The following is a 27,441-nucleotide window of genomic DNA, read 5'->3' as shown; positions in this document are numbered from 1 at the left end:
TATTATAACGTTATCTGATAATTAAGAAGCACTACTGATTTACTGACAATAATGGCACTGTTGTCACATACCTCAGGTCCTTAGAGTTTTACCGTGGGATCTGCTTTATTACTAAAATATTTACACTAAGAATATAGTGGAGTCAGTAGCAGCTTTCTTCACAGTGTAAACTGAAGCACAGGCTTTCTGCCCATGTCCTACGTAGCTCGGTTGCTACTGATTCTGTCTCTGTTTCACAGGAGAAGGGCTGCATTCAGTCACGCTCATCACGGCCTCCTGGAAGACTACTCCGCCACCTTTGTAAGGTTGCTTGCGTTGGCATCTGCGATGGCAGCCAAGTAGATGAGATTTCTATGTAACACGTGCTGGTACCTAGGGGTGGAACCGAACATTAGAAGCGTGTTTGTGTTCACCACGCAAGCCACAAGAGAGCCTGCCCGCTGCAGTGCAATGGTTGCTCAATGACTGATGGCACAGGCCACCAGCCCTTTTTATTTTTGGAGACAAGGTCTTCCTATATAGCCCTGGCTGTCTCCAACCTCAGAGATCCATCTGCCTCTGCCTCTCCAGGACACCACTTGGCTTCCCCAAGCTTCCCGTTTAACTTACCTTCTCACCCGTTCCCACTTATCACTCCACGTCTACCCCTCGAGATCAAGCAACTAGGATGTTCTTTGTGTGGACTACAATGGCCGTCTCCTCTTCCCCATGATCTACTTTGCAGGCCTGCTTCTGCTACGGAGTTAGAGTGACCACAGTAGTTTAAATCAAGGTCCTGTCATGCTGTTAAAAAAGCCTTCAAGATGTTGTCTCATTCCTGTGTCTTACGTGATGGGGTCTCTGGTTACGCCTGCATTCTCATCTCCTGGTTCTGAGGATACCCAGCACCTCACGCTGACTTGCTTACTTCTGGGGCCAGCCTGGCTTCACTCAGTGTTGCCTTATTAGAGATGCCCTGCACTCTGCCTCCCTCCCACCTACCCTGCCTGGTTTCTGTAGTGCTGGAACTGAACCCAGGACTTCCATGCACAGCAAGCCCTCTAACCACACCCCTGACTTCATCCTGCCCAAAGCATGTATCATGACATGCCTATTGTAAGTCTTCCCTCTGGATTCCAGAGTCTAGAATGTCAGCTTTCCAAGAGTAGGAATCTTCCGTGCTGCTTTTCCCCAGGACATCACACACTGCCTTCCAGCCCATAGCACCGCTGCTGGGTGTGGTAGCACACACCTTTAGTCTCAGCACACAGGAGGCGGGGGGGGTGGGGGGGTGGGGGGGTGTCCTATGACCAAGGTGAGCATATGACACAGCAACTGTTAGCTGCTTTTTTGTTTAGGAGTCATCTGACATGGGAAGCAACTTTTACAATATTTAAAAAAAACAAACAAACAAAAAAAAAACAGAATAGGAGATCTGTAGTACTTTCCTATCTTTGCACAGGAGTCAGCATGCCAAGGAGAATGTGCTGTAGGCATTTTCTGAAGCTGAGAATGTTTCTACAAACTGTAAAAAGCAAATCATCAAATGTTGGAGTCAGATATAAACACCTCAAAATGGCATTCTGCTATCCATTAAGATACTTGGAGAAGGGTTGTAGATGACTTTTTTTTTTTAAACAGGGTTTCTCTGTTTTAGCCCTGGCTGTTGTGAACTCACTTTGCAGATCAGGCGGGCCTGGAACTCAGAGATACGCCTGCCTCTGCTCCCTGAGTGCTGGGATTAATGGTATGTGTCACCACGCCTGGCTGATTTTTTTTTTTTTTTTTTTTGGTTTCAGACTTTTTTTTCAGTTCATTTCCATAAAAACATAATATAAAAGGTAATGCCACCATCTTCCCCTCCTGAGGGTATTTCATCATGTCGGTCTAGGCTGCTTGCTCCAGTGTTCATAGCTCATCATGCGAGCTGTGCAGGGCATGGTCACATAGGTCTGTTCGCTTACTGCAAAGTTTATCTTTAACATGGTCAGCCTCTCTTGAAAAGAATTCAGTAAGTTCGTCCTCGTACTCCTCCACAATGCTCTCACCGCAAACCTGAGGGTGCCGCTGATATCTGAATCAATTCGGATGCCCTGTTAAGTCTTGTTCGCTGGATTCTCCGTTCCGGCCCACGACGGTGGGTGGAAGGGTCCGATCTGTTCGCCATACTCCTTCATGCGGTCACACTCCTCCTCCAGCAACTCCGTGAGGTGGGCCTCTGAGCGGGCATAAGGCACCTCCACAACTGACTGGCTGCCATCTGGATTGATTCGGAAGGATCCCATCTGAATGGTCTTCTTGGCAATTTCCCACTCTAGTTCATCCACCAGAGCCCTGCAAGCTCCACAGTGTAGATCCTGGCTCCTTTGAGTCCAAGCAGTTCCCAGCAACACCCCCAAAAGTAGGGCCAGCCAACCCCAGCCTTTCATCTTTAGCGTAACGGGGTCGCTCCACCTCCAGAATGTGGGTAGCTCCCGCGAGGCTCCGTCCCCAACCTCAGTGCGCCCACTGCCCTGATGCTCGCATCTGTCCCACCTCTGCTCCCACGACCCGCCTGATTTTTTTTTTTAAGAGGCAGAAAAAAGTATGGCACTTTTAAATATTTAAGTAACAATAAAACATTTTCTGTAAGAAAATTTTCCTATTTCTTAGGAAAAGCTCTCAGATTCTGTTTCTTCTCATTCTGATATCCAATAGAGAACACATTAATTCTATCCTGAATTAACCTTTGTTGGTCCTGTGTATCTCCCACAGACAGCAAAGGGGCCACGGCTCTTACCTGAACCTAGCTTTTGGATGCTTCCCCCTGTCGTCAGTAGACAGGGCTTTATATGGAAAAACTCCAGATTCTACCAACTGTCTATATTGCCTTGACTCGTAAGTAAATACCCTTCAGCAGGCGGGAGAGGGAGGTGAGTGAGTCTTACTATGTAATCCTAGCTGGCTAGCCTCCGGCCGCAGCCTGCCCAGAGCTAGGGTTACAGGCATGCAGCACCCCCGTCTCCCCTCGGAGCTCCACCACCCAGGACTGCCGCGCCCCCGTGCCACTTACTGGACGCACTCGTTCGCTCGGCCCTTGTTCTGATACTCCACGATACAGCGGATCAGCTGGTCGTTCTCCGCCAGGAGCTGAAAGACGTGCGAAGGGGAAGCGCAGGGCGCCCTGAGGTGGGGGTCCTTTCCCGGCCCACAGCCTGCCCCCACCACGGTCCGGCCCCGCAGCTCCAGCACCAGGTCCCCGCCTCCGGGACACTCACCCGCTGTATAATCTCCTGGTTGACCTTGGCCTTGCCGCGTAGCCAGTCAGGAGCAAAGATGACCGACATGCTGAGAGCAAGCTCGGGATCCGCAGCCGGGAGCAGCCGGGTCGCGCGCTGCTGACGCAAGCCTGCGCCGAGGCGTGCCCCGCCCCCTGAGGGGGTGGGGAAAACCCACAGGAGAATCGACGCTGATTGGGTGCGCCTGTGGGGCGGGGCGTAACCTGTGATTGGACGCGCCCAGCTTGCTATTGCGTAGTCTGTGACGCTGCTCTGGAGGCGGGACTTGGTTGATGATTGATGGCTCCGTGTTCCAGTGCGGTGGGACCCGAGGGTGCTGCCTCCAGCCAGATCAAATCCGAAAGCACTGATACTAGCTTTTCTCTTCTCTCGAAGATATATGAATGTACCCAGATGCTCTCTGGGAATCAAGAAAATGTGGATCAGGGGTGTTGCATGATTATTAATATTTATTATTATATTAATAAATAATAAACCAAGGAGTAAAGCTGGTTACTCCTTGATCAGCTTTATCAAATAACCACACAGAGAGACTAGGATGTATTTAATTAGCCTAGAGCACAATGCTGAGCAATAATTACTCCATCCTAAACCGCCAAGCTAGTAGTTCCCCTCCCACTCAGATTTCCCACGTTATGCTCGCTTTTCCCTCATATCCAGGTCTAGCTCACTTCTCCTAGTGTTTCCTGATCCTCTCCAAGTGCATACCTCCTGTTTTTCCCGCTTTTTCTTCTCCCCTCACTGGCCCAGGATGTCCCACTGTATTCTCTGTTTTGCTCAGCATTGGCTAGTTGGCTTTTATTGGCAATACAGAGAACAAATGGTGACATGTTTACACAAACTTAAGACAGGAGATACTAGGAATAAACACCACAGTGCAGTCCGGATTGAAACCAGGCAGTGGGGTAGAGAAATTAACATATGAATGAACAAAGGCTAAACTGTACACAGTCCATATGAACATTATGCCAACACAGGGGCTAGTTGTCAAAACTGGGGCCTGCTCTTCCAGAGGACCAGAGTTTGACTCCCAGCACCTCCACACACATCTGTAACTTCATCTCCAGAAGACCTAACACCCTCCTCTGGCCTGTGGGCACCCAAACACATGCAGCAAACACACATGTACACATGAATAAAAGCGTGTTATGAAATCATATTGATTGCTTGTTGCTACCCATATAAAGTGCTATTTTCTCCATTAATGCATTTTTCTCAAGTCCTATTGGCCAGAGATGACCAGCACACTCTGAGCCAGGGCCATGTGACTTTAGAACTTCCTTTAAGGGGGAGATTTTGAGGACCTCCCTAGAGTTTGGGGGGTTTTCCCCCGCCCTAGAGCAGGTTTGCCTGCCCCTATCCAGGTTTATAAAGCAGCATCTCCCACCTATTTCCCAAGCATGGGGGTCCAGTGAGAGAAGTTGGGGTGATGTGCCTGAGGTGGGGTCAGGACTCAGAGCTCCTTGCTTCTCAAATTCTCTCCTGAGACTCAAATCTCCCAGGGATTCCACAGAAGGGAGGATGGGCAGAAGAGGAGCCACGGAGCCATCAAAAGCAGGGTGGAGACCTTGCTCAGTAGCACTCTGCCCTCAACAACTCCAGTTTAGACAGTAGAGCAATGATCTTCACAGGAGGTGGTGTGGGGAAGGGGCGGGTGCAGGGAAGAGCCTCACGGAACACCACTCTGAACTTCCTCCTGAGAACCACAAGGGTTGTTAGGTAGAAGTGTGGTAAAGTGTGAGGTGCACCTGAGAACGTCCCTGGCAGTAGTGCGATGGAAGGTAGGAAGGGCAGCTGGGTGGGAAGAGCAGGTAGAAGGTGGCCACGGGTGTGCATCCCAGAGAAAACGGATACTGCTGCGAGAGAAATGTGCATTTGAGGCTGCAGGCTTGGTAGGCCTCAGGGACTGAGTGGGAGGGTAATGCAGGGAGGCTGGGCGGATGGTGCTTGGGAGTTCCAGGTTTGGCATCTGAGAGAGTTGCGATGCATTTATGGAGGTGGGGAACAGGTGTTGGGGAGCCAAACTGAAGGCAACAGAAATGTAGTCTGAGGTCATCCCATGTGAAAATACTGAACCTCATGGCTGGCTGTTGGGTCTGGAACCATGAATAGGTCTGGAGGGACAGAGCTGTGAGAAACATCACTTTAGCTGACTGATCTGAATCATGTAAAGGGTTAGCCTACCTAAGGAGCGTGTGACAGCTTCCTGCGGGCGTGGTTTTAAGATAGTGTCTCACAACGGATGACCTTGCACTTCTAATTCTCCTGTCTGTATCTTCTGAGTGCTGAGACTACAGCTGTGCCTGTAGTGCTGGAGGCAGAAGCCAAAACTTCATGCTTGCGCTCCATAAACACTCCCCACAGGAGCCACATCCCAACCTGGAGTTTCTCTCTCTCTCTCTCTCTCTCTCTCTCTCTCTCTCTCTCTCTCTCTCTCTCTCTCTCTCTTTTTGTTTGTTTTGTTTTTCAAGACAGGGTTTTCTCTGTGTAACATCCCTGGCTGTCCTGGACTCACTTTGTAGACCAGGCTGGTGTCCAACTCAGAGATCCGCCTACCTCTGCCTCCCAAGTGCTGGGATTAAAGGCGTGTACCACCACGGCCTGGCCCTACTTTTGCTTTTTGTTTTTTGGTTTTTTTTTTTTTTTTTTTTTTTTGAGACAAGGTTTCTCTGTGTAGCCTTGGCCATCCTGGACTCACTTTGTAGACCAGGCTGGCCTCGAACTCACAGCGATCCGCCTGCCTCTGCCTCCCGTGTGCTGGGATTAAATGTGTGCGCCACCACGCCCGGCTACTACTTTTGCTTTTTAAAACAAATTTTTTAAAGATTTATTTATATGTATGAATGTTTAGTCTGCATACATGTATTGCAGCACATGCCTGTGGAACAAGTTTTGGTTTCCTTAAAAACTCAGTTATGTTATGTAAATATGTTTTTGTAGGGGCTGGAGAGATGGCTCAGCAGTTAAGAGCACTGGACTGGCTGCTCTTGCAGAGGTCCTGAGTTCAATTCCCAGCACCCATATGGTGGCTCACAACCCATCTGTAATGGAATCTGATTCCCTCTTCTGGTGTGCAAGAAAACAGAACACTCTCGTACATAAAATAAATAAATTAATTAAAAGTATGTTTTTGTTTTAATCTCAATTGTGTGATATGGGACTGCCTTAGTTTACCCACAGCTGATAACAGCCTCGTGAGGTTTGGAAAGGGATGTGGTCTTTGTCAGCTGGAGTTAGTGGAATTCTGAGGACTCTGGGAGAGTATAAATACCAGAGCCCAGAGAGAGAGGAAGGGGCTTTGAGGAGATGGATGGAGGATGAAGAAGGCTGCTTGTTCTTCCTGCTGCGTTTGCCGTTTGCTGCTGCTGGACTGCTGGGTATCTTGACGACTGAGATTGGTATTTTCCCAAAGAACCCGGTGACCCTAACCACCCGGAACTACGTCTAAAGAGGTCTGCGTCCCCGTCCCTTCTTTCTCTCCTACCTAGGGTCGGAGGTTGGAAGGGAGGAACAGGCATTAAGGAACCCCAAATAAAGAAGAGTTTAAAAAGCAACACCTACACTTGCCTGTCTGGTGTCTGTGGACATCAGGAGAGGGTGTCAAATCCTTCTGGAGTTACAGATGGCTGTGAGCTGCTGCCAGTACAGGGAGTCAAGGCAAGGTCCTCTGCAAGGGTACCAAGTGTTCTACACTCCCAGGCCAATTCGCTAGGATTGTTCTTTTTTCTCTCTTTCTTTCTTTCTTCCTTTCTTTTTTCAAATGGGGTCTCAAACTATAGTCAAGCTGGCCTACAATTCACAATTTCACCTAGGCTAGCTTCAAATTCATGATTTTACTCCTGTGGTAGGCCTCCTAAATTCTGCCAACACGGTGTGGTCTACTGCATTGCCCTAAACGTCGACTTTTATAGGTCTAGCACCAGATTTTCTTCGCCTAGACAGGGCACACAGTGGACAGAGGCGTCAGACTCCTGTATCTACCAGGTTTTCTCCTTTGTGAATGTTATGACCCAGCCTTGCTGAGGCTTGTTACGGACCAGCCCTGACTCAATGTGGGAGGGGACTATGGCCAAGACACAGTAAATGCCCGAAGGAGATCCTGTGTTCGTTTTGTAATTTGTCTGTGGTTATATAAAACCTGCTTCCATTTCCGCCCACAGGAGAAATACCACTTAGAAGTAAGTCTTCACTCAGCTCAGGTCTCTCCCGGGAACCACAGCCTGGCTATCCAGCTGCCATGCTATGTCGGCAGCTGCAGCAGGCTTCTCCATAGAGACACAAGCAGCAGGCTATCTCTGTCTGTTTGACATGTCTATGTCATGTGCTGACGGAGGCTGGGAAGGGAACCAGGGGAGGCAGTTCTGGGGTTGACTGACTTGCCTTAGAATCAGGGACACTGGGACTGGGGCTGTGGTGTAGTGGGCACTGCTCTTGTCTAGAAGGCAGGAGACCCTGGGGTTGAGCTCCAGCGCCACATAAACTGGTCATGGAGGCACATGTGGGTAATCCCAGCACCCAAGAAACGGAGGCAGAAGGATCAACTTCTGAGTCACAGTCGGCTGCAGAGTGATTCGAGGTCAGCTTGGGATATGTCTCAAGACATAAAAATGAAGAATCAGCGAAGCTGCTGGTTAGCTTTAGTAAGAAGCTAAGCCCCTGAGACCCAGGTAGGCGGAGTCACTGATGAACGGTCCAAGATCCAAAGGCCGGGGAGCTTGGAGTTCTGACGCACGGAGAAGACAGGGCTGACCCCTGGTTTTGTAGTTCAAGTGTTCTATCAACGGAGCTACATCCTCAGCCCCACGAAGTACTCCGCACAAGCCAACGTCTCTGAAACACACCAACTCTCCGTTGCCCGATGGGCTGCGATTTGAGGAAGCCAAATGCTCCTTTAAATTCTCTTTAGAAAGCATGATTCGTGTTTAGACAGACACCGGCCTTCCTGCCTGGTGCTTAGACCCTGCCCTCTTGTCTTGACTCGTTTTCTCTGCCAGGAGCACTTGTCAAAAACAGTAAGGGTCTACCTTTGCAGCCAGATCTCCCTCCAACCTAACCGCGAGGGTGTGTCGCTCGGGGGACCGGACTTTGGCACCTCCTCCAGGCTGGCAAGAGGCTGTGCTCTTTCGGATCCTCTATCTCGGGCCTCCAGCCCAGCTGCGTAGCCTGCAAGAACCCACGCCCAGGGAGTGCCATTCCAGTCACGAGGGGCCTGGACGCCTCCGGAGAACAGCTCTGTCGGCTCCTGGCCAGGCACCGAGGGGACGTCGGAGCCTCTTCCCACCGCTCGAGGTGAGACTCGCGCGTGGACCTCCGGACGAGACGCGGACGGCGGGGAGAGGGCGGGTGCCAGCCCTTTAAGGCTCACGCAATTCGGGGTCTGAACGGCTGGACCGCAGAGACGTCCCACGATTGGTGTGTTTGGGTGTGAACGTCGCCTAGCAGCAGCGAATGGGGAGCTCAGGGTGTGCGCACGCGCGCCGCATCCCACCGCCCGCAGCCCGGCCGCGGGTGACCTGCACCCCGCCGCCGGGTGGGCTGCGGTGGCCGAGGCGGAGGTCGGCCGCGGGGCGAGGTGAGGCTGGCGGGCCAGGCGGGCGTGGGGAGGCAGGGTCGCGGGCCAGGCCATCGGGCTGCAGCTCGGGGCCCGTGGGACTCCGCCGAGGCCCGGTCCGCCCTGCGCGCCGCGGACCTGCGGGGATGCGCTGCCACTGCGCCCGCTGCGCTCACTGCCCGGGGCGGGGCCGGGGCGTGTCCCGGGAGGGCGGGGCGGTGTGCCCTTTTCCGACGGAGCTTTCTAGTCCTGGCAGTAGCTCCTTTTTGACAGCAAACTTCCCTTAGCCTGCTGGTCTTGCAGGACTTGGTTTCTTCAAGGCCTGGTCACCTCTGCACTAACTTTCCTGGACTTGAATAACGCCAGGACAAAGAACCTACGGAGCAGGGCGGCGTCAGGCTTGCAGAAAGTCCAAGCCACGGAAGGAAGAGTTGCCACTGATGAAAGGAGTTCGTACAGCTTGTGGTTTTGTGAGATGTGGTCCCATATAACTGGAGTTTGGCCTTGAGCTCAGAATCCTTCTTCCTCACCCCCACTTCCCCTGCCCCCACGTTTTGGGATCACAGGTGTGTGTGTCCTCCATTTCCAACTCCGTTGATGTAGCTGGTGACAAGATCAGAAAAACAAAGGCAACACACAGCGCAGAACCAATGGGTAGGGCAGGCGTCTGTAAAAGTCTATGCAAAGAGTTTCTTCGTGTGGAGCGACTTAGGGAAATGAAAACGCACAGCTTTGCTCTAACACTGATGTGCAAGGGTTCAGCCGCACAGCAGCTTTCTGGGGAAGGCAGTTGTAGACAGCCCCCGGAGAGAACACTTAAATGTTTACGGACAACAGAAAGGACATCTTGAGGTCCCATAAAGAATTTCAGAGCAAGCCGGGCAGTGATGGTACGGTAATCCCAGCACTCAGGTGGCAGAGGTAGACACAGTGCATGGCCAGACAAGACAGCTGACTTTAGAGTGTAATACACCAGGGGAATTTTTCTGTTTAGACTACTTAGTGGTTTTTCCTGGAATCTGGTTCAGCCCTTGGCCAGGTTTAACACAAAATGGAGTTTGTCTGGTTCTCACATCACAGTAAGAGGAAGTGGCTTTATTTTGTTTTAGAGACAGGGCCTCACTCTGTAGCCCTGGCTGGTCAGAAACTTAACTGTGTAGAGCGGGCTGGCCTGGAGACCCGCCTGCCCCTTCCTCCCAAGTGCTGGGATTAAACGTGTGTGCCACTGAGCTGTAACTCCAACACTTCCTTTTCAGACAGGGTGTCATGTAGCCTAAACTGGCCTTAAACATGCCACTTAGGTGGGGGCCCAGAGGTTTGGTCCAGAGGTCACACGCCACGGAAGGCACGTGGGAGTCTGAGATTACAGTAGCAGTTTCCTTGCCTGTTCATTGGATGGAAGGAAGCTCTGGGCACTTAGTAGCCTTATCCACATGGAGGTCCCAGACTCTCTGCATGCTTGGCAGACTGGGCTCAGCCCACTGCACACACGGGCATCGTGTTTGTGTGTAGTCTGTGCACATGCTCCTGTGAGCCTCCGATGACATCTGCCTTGACTATCAGGTCTACATAGTGCGCTGTGGATGTGCTTGCTGCATGCTATTGTCTGGCAAGCGAGGGCAAGTCTGTACATGTTCAGTTGCAGGTGCAGCTTTTGTTTTTGTTTTTCATACTTTCCATCAGAGGTTGCTAGACTCTGCAGGTGCTTGCTAAGATCAAGTGTGGAGGGACAGCTACGATATTGCACACGCCCTGTCTAGTTCAGCTTCCTTCTGTTTACAGCTCTTAAAGATGACACAGTTAACCTCCGTCTCCCTCCCGGCCCCGTTTGTCTTAGTCAGGGTTTCTATTGCTACGACGAAACATCATGAACAAGAAGCTAGTTGGGGAGGAAAGGGATTGATTCAGGGGCCTGCACTTCCAGGTCATAGTTCATCACTGGCGGAAGTCAGGGCAGGAACTCAAGCAGGGCAGGAACCTGGAGGCAGGAGCTGAAGGAGAGGCCATGGAGGGTGCTGCTCACAGGCTTGCTTCCTCATGGCTTGCTCAGCCTGCTTCCTTATAGAACCCAGGACCACCAGCTTAGGGGTGGCACCACCCACAATGGGCTGGGCCCTCCCACTTTGATCATTAATTGAGAAAATGCCTCACAGCTGGATCTCAGGGAGGCTTTTTTTTTCCTTCCCTCAACTGAGGCTCCTCCCTCTCTAGATTGTGTCAAGTTGACACACAGAACCAGCCGGTACACCCATCCCCAAGCAACTTGGAGCCTACAGGATCTGGAGTTGGGAATCAGGCTCACTGTCCCCTCAGAATGCTTTTCTCAGCAGCGTGCCTGTGGTGGGCTTCTGTACTTGACTCTACAGAGTTCAGCTAGTTTTGTTCATTTAAATTTGTATTTTGCCCCTCCCCCTATGTCCTTAGGTTGGGGGGATGGGGGAGCTAAATAGTAAAAGTGGGGGGAAAATGACAATAAAAGAGTGGCTTGAGCCGGGCATGGTGGGCATGCCTGTAATCCCAGCGCTCGGGAGGCAGAGGCAGGCAGATCACTGTGAGTTCGAGGCCAGCCTGGTCTACAAAGTGAGTCTAGGACAGCAAAGGCTACACAGAGAAACCCTGTCTCCAAACAAACAAGCAAACAAACAAAAAGAGTGGCTTCTGGTATAGGCCCAAAGTCTGTGGATGGAGCAGGGAAATCTGTGATGTGTGACAGTTGCAAACACACGAAAGAGAATTTAGGGGGTGAAGGAACCGGATTAAGATGTGCTATATAAGCCTGTGAAGATTGCTTTATAACAGAGGTCCAGGGTTTTGTCTGCACTCCATAGGGCTGGAAAAGCCCTACCCTACGCTTCCAGGGCCCAAGCAGCCACACCTCCCCTTGATGCCTCTTTTCTAATCTGTGTTTTGGAGGTAGGGTCTCACTGTGTAGCCCAAGCCAGCTTTGAACTCAGGAGCCTCCTCTCTCAGCCTCTGGGGGCATAGGGTGGGGGGCAGGGGGTAAGGGGGTAGGGGGTGGGAGGACAGGGGACAGGGAGGACCAGGCGGGGCGGGGAACAACAGGGCTCCCTTCTTACTCACATACAGATTGAGTCATGGTAGCTCAGGCCCCAAGCTCACAAACAGATCCCCCAAAGGTCAGCCCTCCCAGTGTTAAAGTCTCCTCTTCGCGTTTCCGACCTGTAGTTGCGTGCTTGCTTCAGCACTGAGGGCTTCGTGCACACCAGACAGGACTGCACCGCAACCACTGACTGCACCAGCCCCCCCCCCCCCAGCCTGCAGGCTTCCTTGGTGGGTGTGGCACCCTCAGCCCCTTAGGCAGGCGTGGTGACACATCCGTGATGCCGCCTTCATTTGAGCATAGAAGATATTTCGAAGGATTTGAAGTCTTGGTAGTTCTCATACCACTGGGCAGAGCTGTAAGCAGCTACCACTTTTAGTTACCTGATTGAGGAAAAGCAGGTTTGGTCAGTAAAAAGTCTTATGGGTTGCAGTTGAGGTCTTCAGGGTCCCTCTGATAGTGGCCAAACAGGTTCTTAGGATTTCTGTTGCTTGGAAACAGCACCCTTTAGGTCCTGCAGTCTCAGTGGGCAGTTAACATATGGAAGGTATTTGCCCTGGGCGTGGGCGTGGGCGTGGCTTAACTCTTCAGGTATATTTTTGTTCCATTGTCTTTTATATATATATTTTTTCTATTGTCTTTTTTATTCTTCTTTCCTTGTGCCATGTGAGGCCATACTGACCTTGTAAGGCCCTGGTTTGGAGTTTGAACCTCTGGCCTGTTCTGTTCTCAAACTGATCTTGAGTTCTTGCTCTCTCAGTCAGGACTTTTAAAAGATGTTTTTTAAAAATCAGTATTGCAAACACAGAAGTGTGGCAGATTTTGGCCTCAGTGCCCAGCGCACTTCCTCCCTGGGGTCAGTCACAGCATCGGCCATTGTAAGGCTACAGAGCCTACAGTGCCCTCTGGTGGTCGGCCTGGCCCTGCAGCGGCTGCAGGGAACTTGAGGCCTGACTTTTGTTCTCAGCAACTTTAGTGCTAAACTGGTGGGGGCCTCTGGGATGAGGAGTGGTTATATCTGACAGAGGGCAGGAAGGCTTTGGCATAAGGGGTCGAGATCGTCTGTGCATGCGGGTGGGTGAGCAGTGAGTGAGTTCTCTGAGAAGGACGCAGGTTGAGTGAAGCCAGGGATGGTGTTAAAGTAAGGCTGTCTCCCAGGGGCAGCTCCGCTAGTGTGCCCACTAATCCCACTAAACAGAGGGCCCAACAGACGGGATCACAAACAGGGACACGAAGCCGGGCGAGGTGGCGCATGCCTTTAATCCCAGCACTCGGGAGGCAGAGGCAGGCGGATCGCTGTGAGTTCGAGGCCAGCCTAGTCTACAAAGTGATTCCGGGACAGTCAAGGCTACACAGAGAAACCTTGTCTCAAAAAACCATAAAAAAACAAAACAAAACAAACAGGGACATGCAGCACGGAATGACCTGCCAGAGCTGTTTTGGCCGCCTGGGTAACTCTGTCTGCAGGGCAGAATCCTACACAGATGTGTAGGTGTGACCTGTACAGATGTGCAAGGGAGTCTGCGGGTAGATCAGCCCCTGCTGGGCTCCGTGGCTTTGCTAACGCAGGTCTCCTTCCTCCCTCAGGGCCACCTTTTTCTAATCTGCCAAAGGCACTACGAGGCCCAGATCTATTTCTTAATGTGTTCACGTAGCGCGACCAAATATTTAATATCTTACCATAATGTGATTTGCTAACTGACTCCCTTCAGCCATCTGTAGGGGCTCCGTCATAATATTGAGGACTGGCTTTGTGTCAGATAACAGAAATCCTGGAGGATGTGCTCTCTCAGCGCCGCAGCCGCCTTCGGCCTGTCACCGTCACCACTGCTGCAGTACCCAGACTCCCCTGCCCCTCCTTTTTTGATGTGTGTGGCTGTTGAACTGCTCAACACTCCTTCCTTGGGTAACCTGACACACACACCCTGCCACAGTGTTGCCACTTCCTGTCCCTTTAGGGTCTTGAACTCTGCAACCGGCTACCTGCTGCTGCTGCTGCTGCTGCTGCTGCTGCTGCTGCAATTGCTTCTGAGCCCTGCTGGCCTCACCTCCTGCTCTGTCCCTTTGTCCCCCAGCCGCATTGGCTTAGTTCCTGGAAGGGAGTCTTCAGTAGAGAGAAGGAAGGCTGCAAATGAAAGAGGGACGAAAACAAAGTGGAGAGACCCACAGTGGCAGAGGGGAGGTGATTTGCATTTCTAACAGTGGGGTCTCTGACACCATTGCCTGGCCTCACTGACAAGGCGTTCCTTGCTCTCCTCAGGTGTCCTCATGACTCCTTTTGCAGACCATGTCCATGATCCTCTTTGCCAGCATAGTACGGGTGAGGGATGGCCTACCCCTCTCAGCCTCCACTGACTTTTACCACGCCCAGGAGTTCCTGGAATGCAGGAGGCAGCTCAAGACCTTAGCCCTGAGGCTGGCCCAGCATCCCGGCCGAGGCTCTGCTGAAAGCCGTGACTTCCATACGTAGTAAGTGGACACCTCTCCGGGACGTCAGTGCGACTCGGGTGCTTTTACCCAAGTGCTGAAGGCAGCGTGGGTTAAAGGAAGGTTTGGTCCCAGCCGGCAGGCAAAGGTTGTGTACGCTTACAGCAGATTAGGGAGGGAGTAGGGGTCTATCTTCAGAGCTCCCATTCAGCACTGTTGACTCATCTGTTGTCATAGAGCACTTGTGAATGTGGGGGAGACCTGGCTCCCCCCTAGGCAGCACTTCGCCCGTTTTATTTTTCACTTAGGTACAGTGGAAGGAAGAACCTATTAAAAGCCAGTGGTGGAAAAGGAGTGGACGAGCCCAGACACAGAGCTCCCTAAGCCACTTGGACTGTAGCCAAGGATGGCCTGGAACTTCTGATCCTCCTGCCTCCACTTCCCTGGTGCTGGGGTTACAGGCATGTGACACCACACTGGGTTTATGTACACACTCTACCGGCTGAGCCTGGACCCCAGCCCAGCTTTTCTATTTACAGGGCTGGGACAGGGGAATGAAAAGGGTCGAGGGCAGGTCTCTTGTTCAAAGAACTTCAAGTGAGAAATAGATTAGTGATTAATACAATAGGGGGAAACCCATGGTAGCGTGGGTGCCAGCGATAGTGCTAGAGGCTGTGACTCCTGTGTACCCTGACAGCTTTCCTGTGATGCCAGTGGCTTACGGGGCACATGGCCGGGTCAGGTGGGTGAGGCCGGCTCACGTGTTTTACAGAGAGGAATTGAGGTCAAGCGACTTAACCAAGGCTCCAGTGGTGGAGCTGGGATTTGAGGGCAGCCAGCTGGACCCCAGGTCTGCTGTGCTATCCTCCTTATGTTGAGACTTGACGCAAGAAACCCTCAGGGCCAAGGCAGGCTTTTAAATAGAGTGGCTTTGTTAGCAGACATCGCACCTGCGAGTTTATATAGGTCTTCGTTTACCAGGTCCCTCGCGTTCCGTTTTTTGTAATTCGTATAGCTGGCCCAAGAAGTTGGGGTCATTTTAGGGCCGTTTGGTCTCAGAATCATGGAAGCAAAGACGGTGCCAGTCGAGCTGGATGTGAGGCTGAAGGGTCCTGTCAGGCCGGCAGAGTGATGGCTGCAGTCCTGAGCTCCACCTCCTGGGGAAGACTCCCTTTCTGAGTTGCTGACTCTTTTTTTGTTTTTTTTGTTTTTTGTTTTTTGGTTTTTCGAGACAGGAGACAGGGTCTCTCTGTGTAGCCCTGGCTGTCCTGGACTCGCAGTGTATACCAGGCTGGTCTCAAACTCACAGGGATCCACTTGCCTCTGCCTCCCAAGTGCTGGGATTAAAGGCGTGCGCCACCCTCAGCACACCTTCTACACCAAGCTTAGAGAATCTGGTTTGTGCAGGATACCCTTTTCCTGGGGGGAAAATCCACAACATCACAATCAAATCAGGACTATAAAGCATTCTCCTCTGTTGCTTTTTCTTGTTCTGTTTGTTTTATGCTGCCGAGGCTAGACCCCAGAGCCTTGTGCACAGGAGAACATGTGTGCACACACCAGAAAATGTGCACATACACGCACATATGTGCACACATAAATGTGGTTATTCGAACGCCACAGCATGCATGGGGAGGTCTACTATCAACGTTTGGGACCTGGTTCTGTCCTCCGCCTTGCTGAGAGGTATCTTGTTGTTTCTGCTGCACTGGGTGTCAGGCTAGCGAGCCCTGTGAGATTCTGAACAACTCTGTCTCCATCTCCTATTTGCTCTGGAGTCCTTGGATTGCAGGTGCTACCACATCCAGTTTTTCTTTCTTTTCTTTTTGTTTTTCTTTTTTTGGTTTTTTGAGACAGGGTTTCTCTGTGTAGCCCTGACTGTCCTGGACTCACTTTGTAGACCAGGCTGGCCTCGAACTCATAGAGATCTGCCTGCCTCTGCCTCCCAAGTGCTGGGATCACAGGCATGCGCCACCACGCCCGGCTGACATCCAGCTTTTCAATGTGCATTCTGGGGAATTAACTTGGGATCTTCAGCCTTGGCAGCTGAGCTATCCTATCAGCCTTTTTTAAAAAGTTAATTTAGATTTTTTTTATGTGTATGAGTGCTTTGCCTGCATATATATGTATGTGTGCACCAAGTCTATGCCTATAATCCTAGCACTCAGGAGGCTGAGGCAGTAGGATTGTCAGTTAAGGCCAGCCTGGGCTACATGATTTGGAGCCAGCTTGAGTTACATAGAGAGATCTTATCTTTAAAGCAAAGAAAATAAAAATGCAAAGAACAGCAACAAAGGTGAGTTGGGAACGCTTGGTCTGTTTCCTGGCACTTCAGACAGCACTTTCTTTCTCTTTCAGTTTTTTATCGTCGGGGGACGTGGCCTGCATGGCTATCTGCTTGCACCAGTGCCCAGCAGCCATGGCCTTCTGCTTCCTGGAGACTCTGTGGTGGGACTTCGTAGCTTCCTACGACACCGCCTGCATCGGCCTGGCCTCCCGGCCCTATGCTTTTCTTGAGTTCGGTTCGTAGCTATTCATGCTTTGCTTTTCTCAAATGTTACATGTATAGAAACTGAAGTTTAGGTTTGGCTTTAGCCGTCCAGGGAGACCATGGGAGGTGTGACCACATGCCATTGATTTCATAGCAATTAACCACAGTGGCTTTCCGTGTCTCCAGACACTTCCCCTGTGGGGATGTGGAGGAGGAAAGAAGCCTGTGTGGGCTGTTCCCCACAGGCCCCTGACGCTGGGGTCAGCAAACCACAGCCCGTATAGACCAGAGCTGAGCCGCGTGAGTCGGGGTTGTTATCTGTGCGCAGATGCTTTGTCTAAGGCAGGGTGTGCCCAGCACCCTGAAGTGTCCACTGTCCTACACTTGCGGAAAGTTCTGTCGACAGCAGCTCTGGCCAGAGCCACTCGGGGCGCTCTTCCACGGAGAGAGGCAATGTTTCCCACTTCTGTGGTGCTCTCACGTTTCTATAGTATTTTTTCCTGCATTTTGTCAAAGCTTCCGGATGTAACAGGGGAGAAATGAGAAAATGATGGTGCTTCCCTGAGCAGGTTGGCAAGGCTTCGGAAGAAGACATTTCTGTCCCAGGCTCAGCCAGGTGGGCCTTTGTGGTCCCAAGTCTACAGAACACAGCCTGGTCGTCACGGGGTGTGCTCGGCTTGGGCTAAAAGTTTGTCATCTTGAGCTGTAGGGAAGTGCCTCAGCCCCTTGGGGGGGGGGGGGGACCGCGGAACAGCCCTTTGCCTAAGACCGTTGGAGTCGCAGCACTAGGAAGGTTGAGAACCTCTGCTCTAGGGAGCCAGAGGGGTGGGTGATGGGTACTCGGTGTCTGGGATGGCCCAGGGCAGGGATCCGGCAGGGTTTGGTATAGGCTGTTGGGTGTGAAGCCAGCATGGACGCCGTCTGGCTAGGACTGCCAGAGTTGATGCTGACCCTCTGGGCCTCCAGCCTGGCTATCGGGAGTCGCTGGGAGCCGCAAGCACCTGGGTGTCCTTCTCAGGGGCAGGCCTCACTGTGGCAGATCTTGGGGGTGCTCTGCGGTGCAGGCCTCACTGTGGCAGATCTGGGGTGCAGGCCTCACTGTGGCAGATCTGGGGTGCTCTGGGAGGCTTTTGTAAAGCAGCTGCCCTGGGCTTCCTCTTCCTGTCGGGGGGGGTGGGGGGGTGGGGGGTGGGGTGGGGTGGGGGTGTGGCTGTCTCCAGGCAGGCCACAGCTGTAGCTCCCTTGGCATCGGTTGGTTTGGAGAAGCGTGAGGCTGTGCTCTTTCCCCCCTCATCGCTGTATGTGCCTTCCCTGCAAAGCAGAGAGCTGGGTCTGACAGGGGACCTTGTCCAGCGCCACCCATGTGGCTCCATGGTGTATGGGAGTAGAATGAGTCAGAGAACAGTGATGGCGGAGCCGTATGTGCTTGGGCTTCCGAATGTGAGTGAGGCTGGGCGTGGCGGCATAGTGTGATCCTAGCGGGTGGACACATCTGGAGTTCAAGGCCATCCTTGGCTCCAGAGCAAGTTTGAGGCCAGCCTGGAGTGCACAAGCCCTTGACTTAATAAAGCAAAACAAAACCGTGCTGAGATGTGTTGGAGTTGGAGCGGCTTAACGATAACATAACTAAGAGGGTCAAAGCTGACCCTTCTGTGCTAGTTGGCTTGCTATCGCTGCTGCGGCAAACGCCATGGCTTACAGGGGTACATGCGTAGCCAACCATGGAGGGGCCTCAAGGCAGGAGCCTGGAGCAGGAGCTGCAGTGGAGACCTTGGCAGAACGCTGCTTACAGACTAGCTCTCCATTGCTTGTTCAGTCCGCTTTCTTCCGCAGCTCAGGGCTCCCTCACCAGCGGCGGCACTGACCACAGTGGCCTGTGTCCCCCCACATCCACTGTAAGTAGAGACAATGAGTCACCTCTCAGTTGTAAAGCCCCTTCTTCCCAGGCCACTAGCTCCTGTCAAGTTGGCAGGCACAACCAGCACACCGTCCACACACGCCTTCCCGGCCTGTACCACACAGTCATATTTATTTGTGATTTTTAAAAAAAGCTTTTGATACGAGACAACCAGGAGTAGCTCGTTCCCATTCTCAAGGTTAGGAACGGTCTGCTGCATCAGGTCCAGTGCCTCCTGCCGACTCAGCGCCCCCCCCCGCCCCCCCCCCCCCCCCCCCCCCCGAGTTGATCCTCTTCTCTGCAGCCACACTTGAATAATTCTGCTTTGAAGAAGTGGATCAGACTGTTAGTACACAGCAGTCACCTGACGGCCGTAACTGACTCTGTTCAGAATCTGGCTGACTTACTGGTTGCTTAGCAACGGGCTTCACTTCCCATATGCACCGTTCTGATGATGCTCAGCTCGGGCCTCTCTCTTTCTGCAGACAGTGTCATTCAGAAAACAAAGTGGCATTTTAACCATATGAGCTCCTCCCAGATGAAGAGTGGCTTAGAAAAGATTCAGCAGGAGCTTGAGTTACAGCCTCCGGCAGTTCTGTCCCTGGAGGGCACAGATGTGGCAAACTGCGTGCTGAACGGCCACGCCCCAGTGCACTCCGAGCCTGGTAAGTGCCTGCCGCTCTCTGGTGAAGATGCAGCGATGCGTGTCCACTAGGAATGGGCTGGTTTGGTGGTAGCATGTCAAGTGCATCGAGGAGACTATGGATGGACCCTGTTTCCAGATGTTTGTTACCCAGAACAAAGTGGAACCTTACTCTAGTGATAGTGGCTCAGGGGAGCGAACTGGTAGTATCCAGACTGACTCGGCAGGTTATTCAAGGTGAAGTTTACATGTTGACATGTTCGAGAATTACTATGTTGTTGGGAGCCCCTGGTTGGGCTGTGCTGCTCCTCCTTGGCTCCTCGCATTCCTGAGACCCTGGAAGCCTGCTCTGGAAGGCCCGACCCTTTTGTTGGAGGAAGGCCGTAGGGAGAGTGTTTGTGTAGCATCTAACATAACAGTTCTGCAATGGGGACCAGTGGCACGGCTGTGTGATGTGTCTCTGTGTGACACGGCTCTGTGTGATGTGTCTCTGTGTGACACGGCTCTGTGTGATGTGTCTCTGTGTGACACGGCTCTATGTGACATGGCTCTGTGACATGGTTTGTGTGACACAGCTCTGTGTGATGTGGCTATGTAACACTGTTCTGTGTGACACGGCTCTATGTGACGTCGCTCTGTGTGACGTGGCTTGCCTCCATGCCTGAGCACCTGGGTTTCATCCCTGGAGAACACACGATAGGAGGAGACTCCCTTCATTTGCCCTCTGACCTCTGCACACAGGCCATGGTGCATCTCCTGAAGAGCTGTCCACATCATAACAGTCTACTTTTTAAAACTGTTCTAAACTTATGGCTTAAATTTAAGTGGCATATTAGAAATGTTTTGTTTTGACTTAATGTGTTTAAGCTAGCAAGTCCCCAGGTTGGCTGGCCTGCCAGTCAGTCAGCAGGCTGTTCCAGTTCATGTTGGGGGACACTGGGCCTTGGGAGGGGGAGACTGGGTAATTGAGCCCAAGCGTCTCCCTTGTCACGCATGAGCACAGGGACACCTTTGTGACATGTTTTGTTTTTTTAAACACTTAGACAAGAGGAGCAAATCCTGAAAGTGCCAAGTTGCTCACCTAGGACATTTTACTGTGGTTTGCTTCACCTTACTGTCCCAAGGCTAGAGTCCGTGCAGGTAGCATGCTCTTTCCTAACAGGAACTTGAATTGCTCTGTGGGAACTAACACACTAACAGTAGGCGTTAGCTGGGGGTGACTTGCTGGGCATGCCTGTGCGTGTTAATTTGCAGGGAAATGCCAGGACCAGAAAGGATGCTTAGGAAGGAGCCCAGCAGGAGGACGGACGGGAGGACGGAGGACAGGCTAGACAGCGTCTGTGAGCCAGGGTCCATGAGCCACCTGTTCCCATGATCGCCCTGGCCACAGCTGTGACTTCTAGGTGTAATGCTGCCTCTTCCTGGGTATTTTAGAACTTAAACGCTGCCTGCTGGGAGTGTCTCTGGATGCCCACATGGCACCGACCAGTGAGCGTCCTTATTGGGAAGAGAGAGGAGCAGTTTACAAACTGAGGATGGAGGCAAATGGTGGAGATGCTTCTAGAGTCTCGATCCTGCCCCTGGCATCTCAGCCTGACCTCTCCTCATGCAGTAGGGGGTGACTCTGCAGCTGCACCCTATGTCCTGAGGGATGCTTAACAGTGCCATGACACTCGTCTCTCCTGCTGACAATTGCAAGTGTCTCCGGACACCTCCCTCTGGGAGCAAGTCGCCCCTGGTTAAAATAAAAATTGCAACTTTGTGTTGAACATGAAAATAGCTTTTTTTTTTTTAAAGAAGTTTATCTCCATTTCTGAGATCCATTCATTCTGGCTTGCCCTGCTAACTTGTGCTGCCTTATAACTGTTGGTGTTTGTGGTTCTGTGTGAGGTGTCGTGGGCCTGTTAGCAGAGGGCTAGTTAGTGTCCTTGGCTGCCTGTCATGGAGGCAGTTCTCACAAGACACTCCTCTCTCTCTTTTCGTTGTGAAGCTCCGAATCTCCGGATGGAGCCGGTGACAGCCCTGGGGATCCTCTCCCTTGTCCTCAACATCATGTGCGCTGCACTGAACCTCATCCGTGGAGTTCACCTCGCAGAACATTCTTTACAGGTGACCCATGTTTCCAGATGTATTTGTTTGTGGTGATGGTGGGGATTGAACCCAGGACCTTATGAACACCCTGGTGTGGGCCCTTTACCCTGAAGCTTCCTCCACAGCCCTTCTTTACAACTGAAAGACGAGTGACAGAGCTGATGATGGGAAACATTCTATTTATCAGATTGTTAGGTTTTTTGTTTGTCTGTTTGTTTTCCTCAGCCGGGTTTCTCTATGTAGCTCTGGCTGTTCTGGAACTCACTCTGTAGACCAGGTTAGCCTTGAACTCATAGAGATATATACCTGTCTTTACCTCCCCAGTGCTGGGATGAAAGGTATGTGCCACCACTGCCCAGCACAGGAGGTTTTATGAATGCTAAAAATTCAAATACCACAATTTTGAAATTTTAAACCATAAGCTGGACATGGTGGTGCTCCCTTGAGTACCATCCCTGGACGTGGTGGTGCTCCCCTGAGTCCCGGCCCTGGACATGGTGGTGCTTCCCTGAGCCCCGGCCCTGGACATGGTGGTGCTCCCCTGAGTCCTGGCCCTGGACATGGTGGTACTTCCCTGAGCCCCGGCCCTGGACATGGTGGTGCTCCCCTGAGTCCTGGCCCTGGACATGGTGGTGCTCCCCTGAGTCCCGGCCCTGGATGTGGTGGTGCTCCCCTGAATCCTGGCCCTGGACATGGTGGTGCTCCTCTGAGTCCCGGCCCTGGATGTGGTGGTGCTCCCCTGAGTCCTGGCCCTGGATGTGGTGGTGCTCCCCTGAGCCCCGGCCCTGGACATGGTGGTGCTCCCCTGAGCCCCGGCCCTGGACGTGGTGGTGCTCCCCTGAGCCCTGGCCCTGGACGTGGTGGTGCTTCCCTGAGTCCTGGCCCTGGAGGGATAGAGGCAGGAGGAGCAGATCAAGCTCGTCTTCGGCTACATAAGAGCCTGGGCAGCTTAGAGTGGAGTGCTGGAGAGACTATGGCTCCACGGATAGGAGTGTAACTCCCAGCAACCACATGGTGGCTCACAGCCATCTATACCGGGATCCAATGCCCTCTTCTGACATGCAGGTGTACAGGCAGATAGAGCACTCATTTACATAAAATAAATAAACAAACAATAAAAGAATAAAACAAAAAGTTACTCTTGGTTGGAAGCTGACCAGCCCTGGAAGGGTCCCTTTTGTGACTGCCTTGGGGAGTTCTGGCATGTTCTTGCTAAGTGGACAGCTGTGCTGTGAGGGCTTTGGGTGCCTCTGTGCCCTTCGGAGCCCAGGCTGCGTGATTCTCACACTGTCAGGCCCTAGGGAAATATGCTCCCAGCCAGTGATCTGTGACGTGCAGAAGCCTCTTCTCTGTCAGGAGCCACGTCCTGGGCTGCAGGAACGTTCCTTTTGTTGGCCTCAGATGGTGAAGCAACTTCCTATTCAATGGTTTTTTTCAAATATTTCTTTAAAAATATTTTTGGAAGTATTTCAAGCAGGTAATTAAAAAAAAAAAAAAAGATAGAGCCATAATGCTTTTGTAGTTTCTTTCTTTTTTTTTCTTTTTGTCTTATATTGCTTTTTTTAATTTTTATTTTTTTAAATCTTACTAGTCTTTCACTTGTATGTTATGGTTTCTGTGTGTGTGTGTGTGTGTGTGTGTGTGTGTGTGTGTGTGTGCGCGTTACTGTGCTTCTCTCTCTTTTGCCTTTTTTTAAAGGGGGAAGGGAAAGCCTAGAGTGGCTGGGGGGTAGGTAGGAAGGGTCTAGGAGTGGGCAGGGGACTGTAAATTGTGATCAGAGTATGTTGTTTGAATTTGCAGTATAAAAAGAAAAGAGTCATGTTGTTCACCACAATGTTGTGCTGACTAGAGAGTAAAGGATGGTGGTTTGTGGGTGTTGCACTCAGGAGGCTGGCGTAGACTGACCCCTCTGAAGAGCATCATCAGGAGAGTGCTAGCGGTGATAACGTTAGGCCAGTTACAGCATCTTAGAGCAGTGTGTGGCGTGGATCAGGCCCCGGCTGGCTGCTTGTAGTAGAGTTGGTGCCTGGCAGGCAAGGGGGTCAAGATAGACCCTGCCTTGCGGTTCTCATGGTACAGAGAAAGGGCAGCACTGAGGGGGTGACAGCACTGGGGGGGGTGACAGCACTGAGGGGGTGACAGCCCAGTGCAGGGGCGAGAAGAAGCCTCACATTAATGGAGGAGAAGGGCTTTGAGGGGTGCAGGCGCGGGAGCTCATTCCATGTTGAGGACTTAGCACGAAGGCCTGGGACAGGAGTTTGTAAGGGCTGTCAAATCACTGAAAATGGTCACATGTCAGTCCTGGATCTGGCTAGGCAGATCTGTGCCTCAAGTGGTTCCTTTCAGCCAACCCTTCCCTCCATGTGCCCTGATCTGTTTCAGGTTGCCCAGGAGGAAGTTGGAAACATCCTGGCTTTCTTCGTTCCTTCTGTGGCCTGCATTGTCCAGGTAGGTGTAGGGCCTGACTGAGGCTTTTGCAGACCGCAGGCAGGTGCCTGAAGGAACTGTGCGGCACACAGTGTGGCTGAGACTCAGGGCAAACCACAGCAGGAACGCATGACTTTCCCTCACATCTCGCTCAGCTGTCATGGCCCCTGAGGAGGACCCCACAGAGAGGCCACTCAGCCCTGGGAACGCCTCTCCACCTGGTGTACCCCTACTTGTATCCCTCTCTTCTCTGCATCCCCAGTCTGGACAGCTGCCTGTGTGTCTTTAGCACCCCTCCTCCCGTGACACCTATTTCATTGTCCTTTGAATCTCCCGTTCATCCAGTGATTGACAGCAGCTGGTCCCATCTTTGCTGCAGCAAATTCAGTTAATCAGTGCATGCAGGTGCCAGGTAATTAGTGAGTGCATGCAGGTGTCAGGTAATGACTGAATACATACAGCTGCCTGTGGCTACGTATGCCCTGAGGCGGTCTGCCTCTCTCTGACTGGCTGCCATGTGGTCTCGTTTCAGTGTCATCTGTACCTGTTCTACAGTCCCTCCAGGACTCTGAAGGTATTGCTAATGCTGGCCTTCATCTGCCTGGGCAATGTGTATCTGCACGGGCTGAGAAACACCTGGCAAATCCTCTTCCACGTAGGGGTGGCTTTTCTGTCTTCGTATCAGATCCTGACCAGGCAGCTGCAGGAGAGGCAGTCCGACTACGGAGTGTGAGCACAGCACCGTGCCATGGATGGAGTGTGAGCACAGCACCGTGCCATGGATGGAGCGTGAGCACAGCACCGTGCCATGGATGGAGCCTTTGATTTTTTTTTTCCTGGAAGGCCAGTCCATTTCCACTCCTGCTTCTCAACTTCACCTCACATTTCCATCCTTGACACTCCTGAGGTCACAGACCCTGGCAGGTGCAATGGAGGACCCAGAGCTGCTGGTTGCCAGTCTTGGTCTGTGTGGAGCGTTTGTGCAGGACCGCCAGCTGAGCGGGCACAGGGCAGCCAAGGCTGGAGCTGCTTCACAGAGCATCTTTGATGGTCAGGGTGGCAATATTTGGTCTCCTAAATCGAATGATAACTGCAGACCACACATCCCATAATGCTGGTTTTAGTAATCGGCAGGCGTCAAGGAAATTCTTTAAAGCTGAGATCCGTTTGCAGGTTCAGTGTGACTTCAGTCAGTTTCCTGTAGAGTGTCAGTACAGGGTAAATTAAAAGCTTGAAGATACAGTTCATAAATATAAGCTAGGTAAATTTTGTTTACATTTTTGATAACTTGGGTTCGATATACTTTTGGAATATTTAAGTATATTTTGGATATAAATTGAACATTTAGAATGAAGGCAAACAGGCTGAGAAAATGCTAAGGAAATCCAAGTTTATTTAATTTACAGAGACCTTTTATAGTGGTGGGACTATGTGGATACAGCTGTGGTTTTATATTTATATGCAGGATCTATCGGAGTGTCTTAAAATTAATAACTAGTATCATTGAGCCGTAAGCACATAGACGTGAGCAGATGTGAGGGCTTCAGGGTCCTGTCAGCGGGGCAGAGCGGAGTGGTTTCAGAACTTCTCCAAAGACATGGGGGCGCCTGCTGTCACCAGCCTTTGCTGTGACAAGCCTGTCCCTGTGCATCGCTGGAGATGTGGCCCTGTGTACCTCCTAGATAGGCTTGATGACTCCTCTGCACCTCCTGTGACATCTCAATTAGATCCTGGGCCTCGACCCCTGGACAGGCATTAAGTAGGTGTTAGTGCTCTGGGAAGCTAAGTGTGCTTCTGACAAAGACACACTCCTAACCCTGAGCATGGATATCTGGTGGCCCTCAAGAAGCTACTCTGGGGTTCACCCTCTGGGCTTGTTCTCGGAACAGTGACCTACAACTGCGTGTGTTGGCTCAGGAGGGACAACCCCTATTTTGGTAGTTTTTGGAGGAGAAAACCATCCCAAACGTTAGTGAATGGTGGGGAAAGCCAGAGCACAGGGTTGGAGAGTTCTGTGCTGTGTGGCTGCCACTGGCACTGTGTGTTAATTAAGCCACCAGGTGTCGTTTTGTTTTTGTTTTTGTTTTTTTGGTTTTTTGTTTGTTTGTTTGTTTAGGAGCTCACGGGACTCACAAATGGATTCAAAAAGTATCTACATTGTGATTTTGTTTCCTTATAATTTTCTAATTTTAATCAAATCTACAGCGTCTGGGTATGAATATATTGGCAACATTGCTGGACATGAACTTTTCAGCCTTGTGGCTTTGTTGATCTCGACCTGTGTAACACACCTGTGTAATTTTGTGTATACTGTGCAGGCAAATGTTCACTCTTCCTGAGAGAGAACTCTAAAGTGGCAAAAGAGAAAACCAGAGGAGGAAGAAAACTCTTTTAATCCAAAGCACATATTTTTAAAAACAATTTTAATGTAATTAAAAAAACTAGCCTAAAAATGCACTGTTTTCTCTTAAGCTTTGTGATATTGTGTTGCCCTGCATGTGGACACTGTGCACACTCTTGGCCTGACCCCGTGGCCATCCGTCCACAAAGCAGTCCCTGAGGGCAGGCCCTGTCCAGGCTTGGTTGACAAGGCTCGGGAGCTGTCTTAGGACAGCCTTCCAGACTGACCCATCAATGGAGGGAAACAGAAAACACTGACACGGAATGCAGCCGAGGGAAGCCTCACTTCCCTGGAGGACAATGTTCCAGGAAAGCCCAGGCTCCCGGTTCCTCCGTTCAGGCTTAGGAGTTTGCAGCCAGGTGGGAACTGGCCCCAAGGTAGGAGCGTCTCTGTCCACCGTCACCGGTTACTGCTCTGGCAGGTGCTGCCTGCCCAGCTGGCTCCCATGAAGCCACACTGTTGACTGTTGTTTTTGTTTTTCGAGACAAGGTCTCTCTGTGTAGCCTTGACTGTCCTGGACTCACTTTGTAGACCGGGCTGGCCTCGAACTCACGGCAACCCACCTGCCTCTGCCTCCCGAGTGCTGGGGTTAAAGGTGTGCGCCACCACGCCTGCCCAGCGAAGCTATACTGTTGAAAACAAAGCCTTCCAGGTGCTGTCCTGTTCAGTTGCTGACAGACCCCGAGCTTCTGAATGTGCCATGTTGGTCTGCTGTTAGCCAGGTGGGAGCAACCCAGTGCTTAGGCAGAAAGCTTTAGATTTGGATTTCTTTGCCCTCACAGAGCCTTTCCCTGCCAGGAATTCTACCTGGCTTTCCTTTTTATGAGGTGGAGACAGCTAGGCCATCTGGGTTGAGCGCCCTCTCTGTCTCAGAAGCCTCACTGACTCCTGGGAGTCACAGAGCTATGGTTCTTGCTATCTATGAGCCCTGTTGACACATGTGACCTGGATGTAACAGGTGTGCAGTGTCCCTGAGTGTCCATGTGGGAATGTTTGGGTGTGCTCAGGCTGTTCACTGTGTCTGAGTCTGCTCAGCAGGCCCAAGAAGGTGGCTGTTCGAAGTACAGGAAACAGGGCATGAGGTGGGCAAAGGAAGTGGAGCTGTCCATTTGCAGCTGCCCTCGGCATGCAGAGGGCTGTGTTCTGCCCTTTCATTCTCAGCTGTGCTGGGCTGCTCCTCGAAGGAGCTGCCCGC

The 27,441-nt window shown here is 51.7% G+C and overlaps 2 protein-coding genes and 1 pseudogene across 2 annotated transcripts in view; 1 reads left to right on the top strand and 2 right to left on the bottom strand.

Annotated features, from left to right (window-relative positions):
• The window catches only part of Ss18l2 (SS18 like 2), an 89,872-nt gene continuing 62,431 nt past the window's right edge, over nucleotides 1-27,441 (bottom strand). The window contains exons 2-4 of the mRNA XM_051140306.1: nucleotides 3,237-3,308; nucleotides 3,032-3,108; nucleotides 1-372 (exon numbers count right to left, since the gene is read on the bottom strand). Coding sequence (XP_050996263.1) covers nucleotides 285-372; nucleotides 3,032-3,108; nucleotides 3,237-3,305 — 234 coding nt within the window. The 5' untranslated portion in view covers nucleotides 3,306-3,308 and the 3' untranslated portion in view covers nucleotides 1-284. The remainder of the gene's footprint in view (nucleotides 373-3,031; nucleotides 3,109-3,236; nucleotides 3,309-27,441) is intronic.
• Nucleotides 1,787-2,524, bottom strand: LOC127184078 (protein canopy homolog 2-like; annotated as a pseudogene).
• Sec22c (SEC22 homolog C, vesicle trafficking protein) lies at nucleotides 14,109-24,597 on the top strand. Its single transcript, XM_051140314.1, has 6 exons — nucleotides 14,109-14,338; nucleotides 16,655-16,818; nucleotides 19,170-19,349; nucleotides 21,318-21,436; nucleotides 23,801-23,866; nucleotides 24,378-24,597. The coding sequence occupies exons 1-6, from the start codon at nucleotides 14,157-14,159 to the stop codon at nucleotides 24,576-24,578; spliced, it is 912 nt and encodes a 303-aa protein (XP_050996271.1). The 5' UTR covers nucleotides 14,109-14,156; the 3' UTR covers nucleotides 24,579-24,597.

The sequence above is a fragment of the Acomys russatus genome, chromosome 32 (assembly GCF_903995435.1).
Source record: "Acomys russatus chromosome 32, mAcoRus1.1, whole genome shotgun sequence".
NCBI lineage: Eukaryota > Metazoa > Chordata > Mammalia > Rodentia > Muridae > Acomys > Acomys russatus.
Note: the sequence above shows the minus strand (reverse complement) of the source record. Positions and strands in the feature narration are given on the sequence as shown.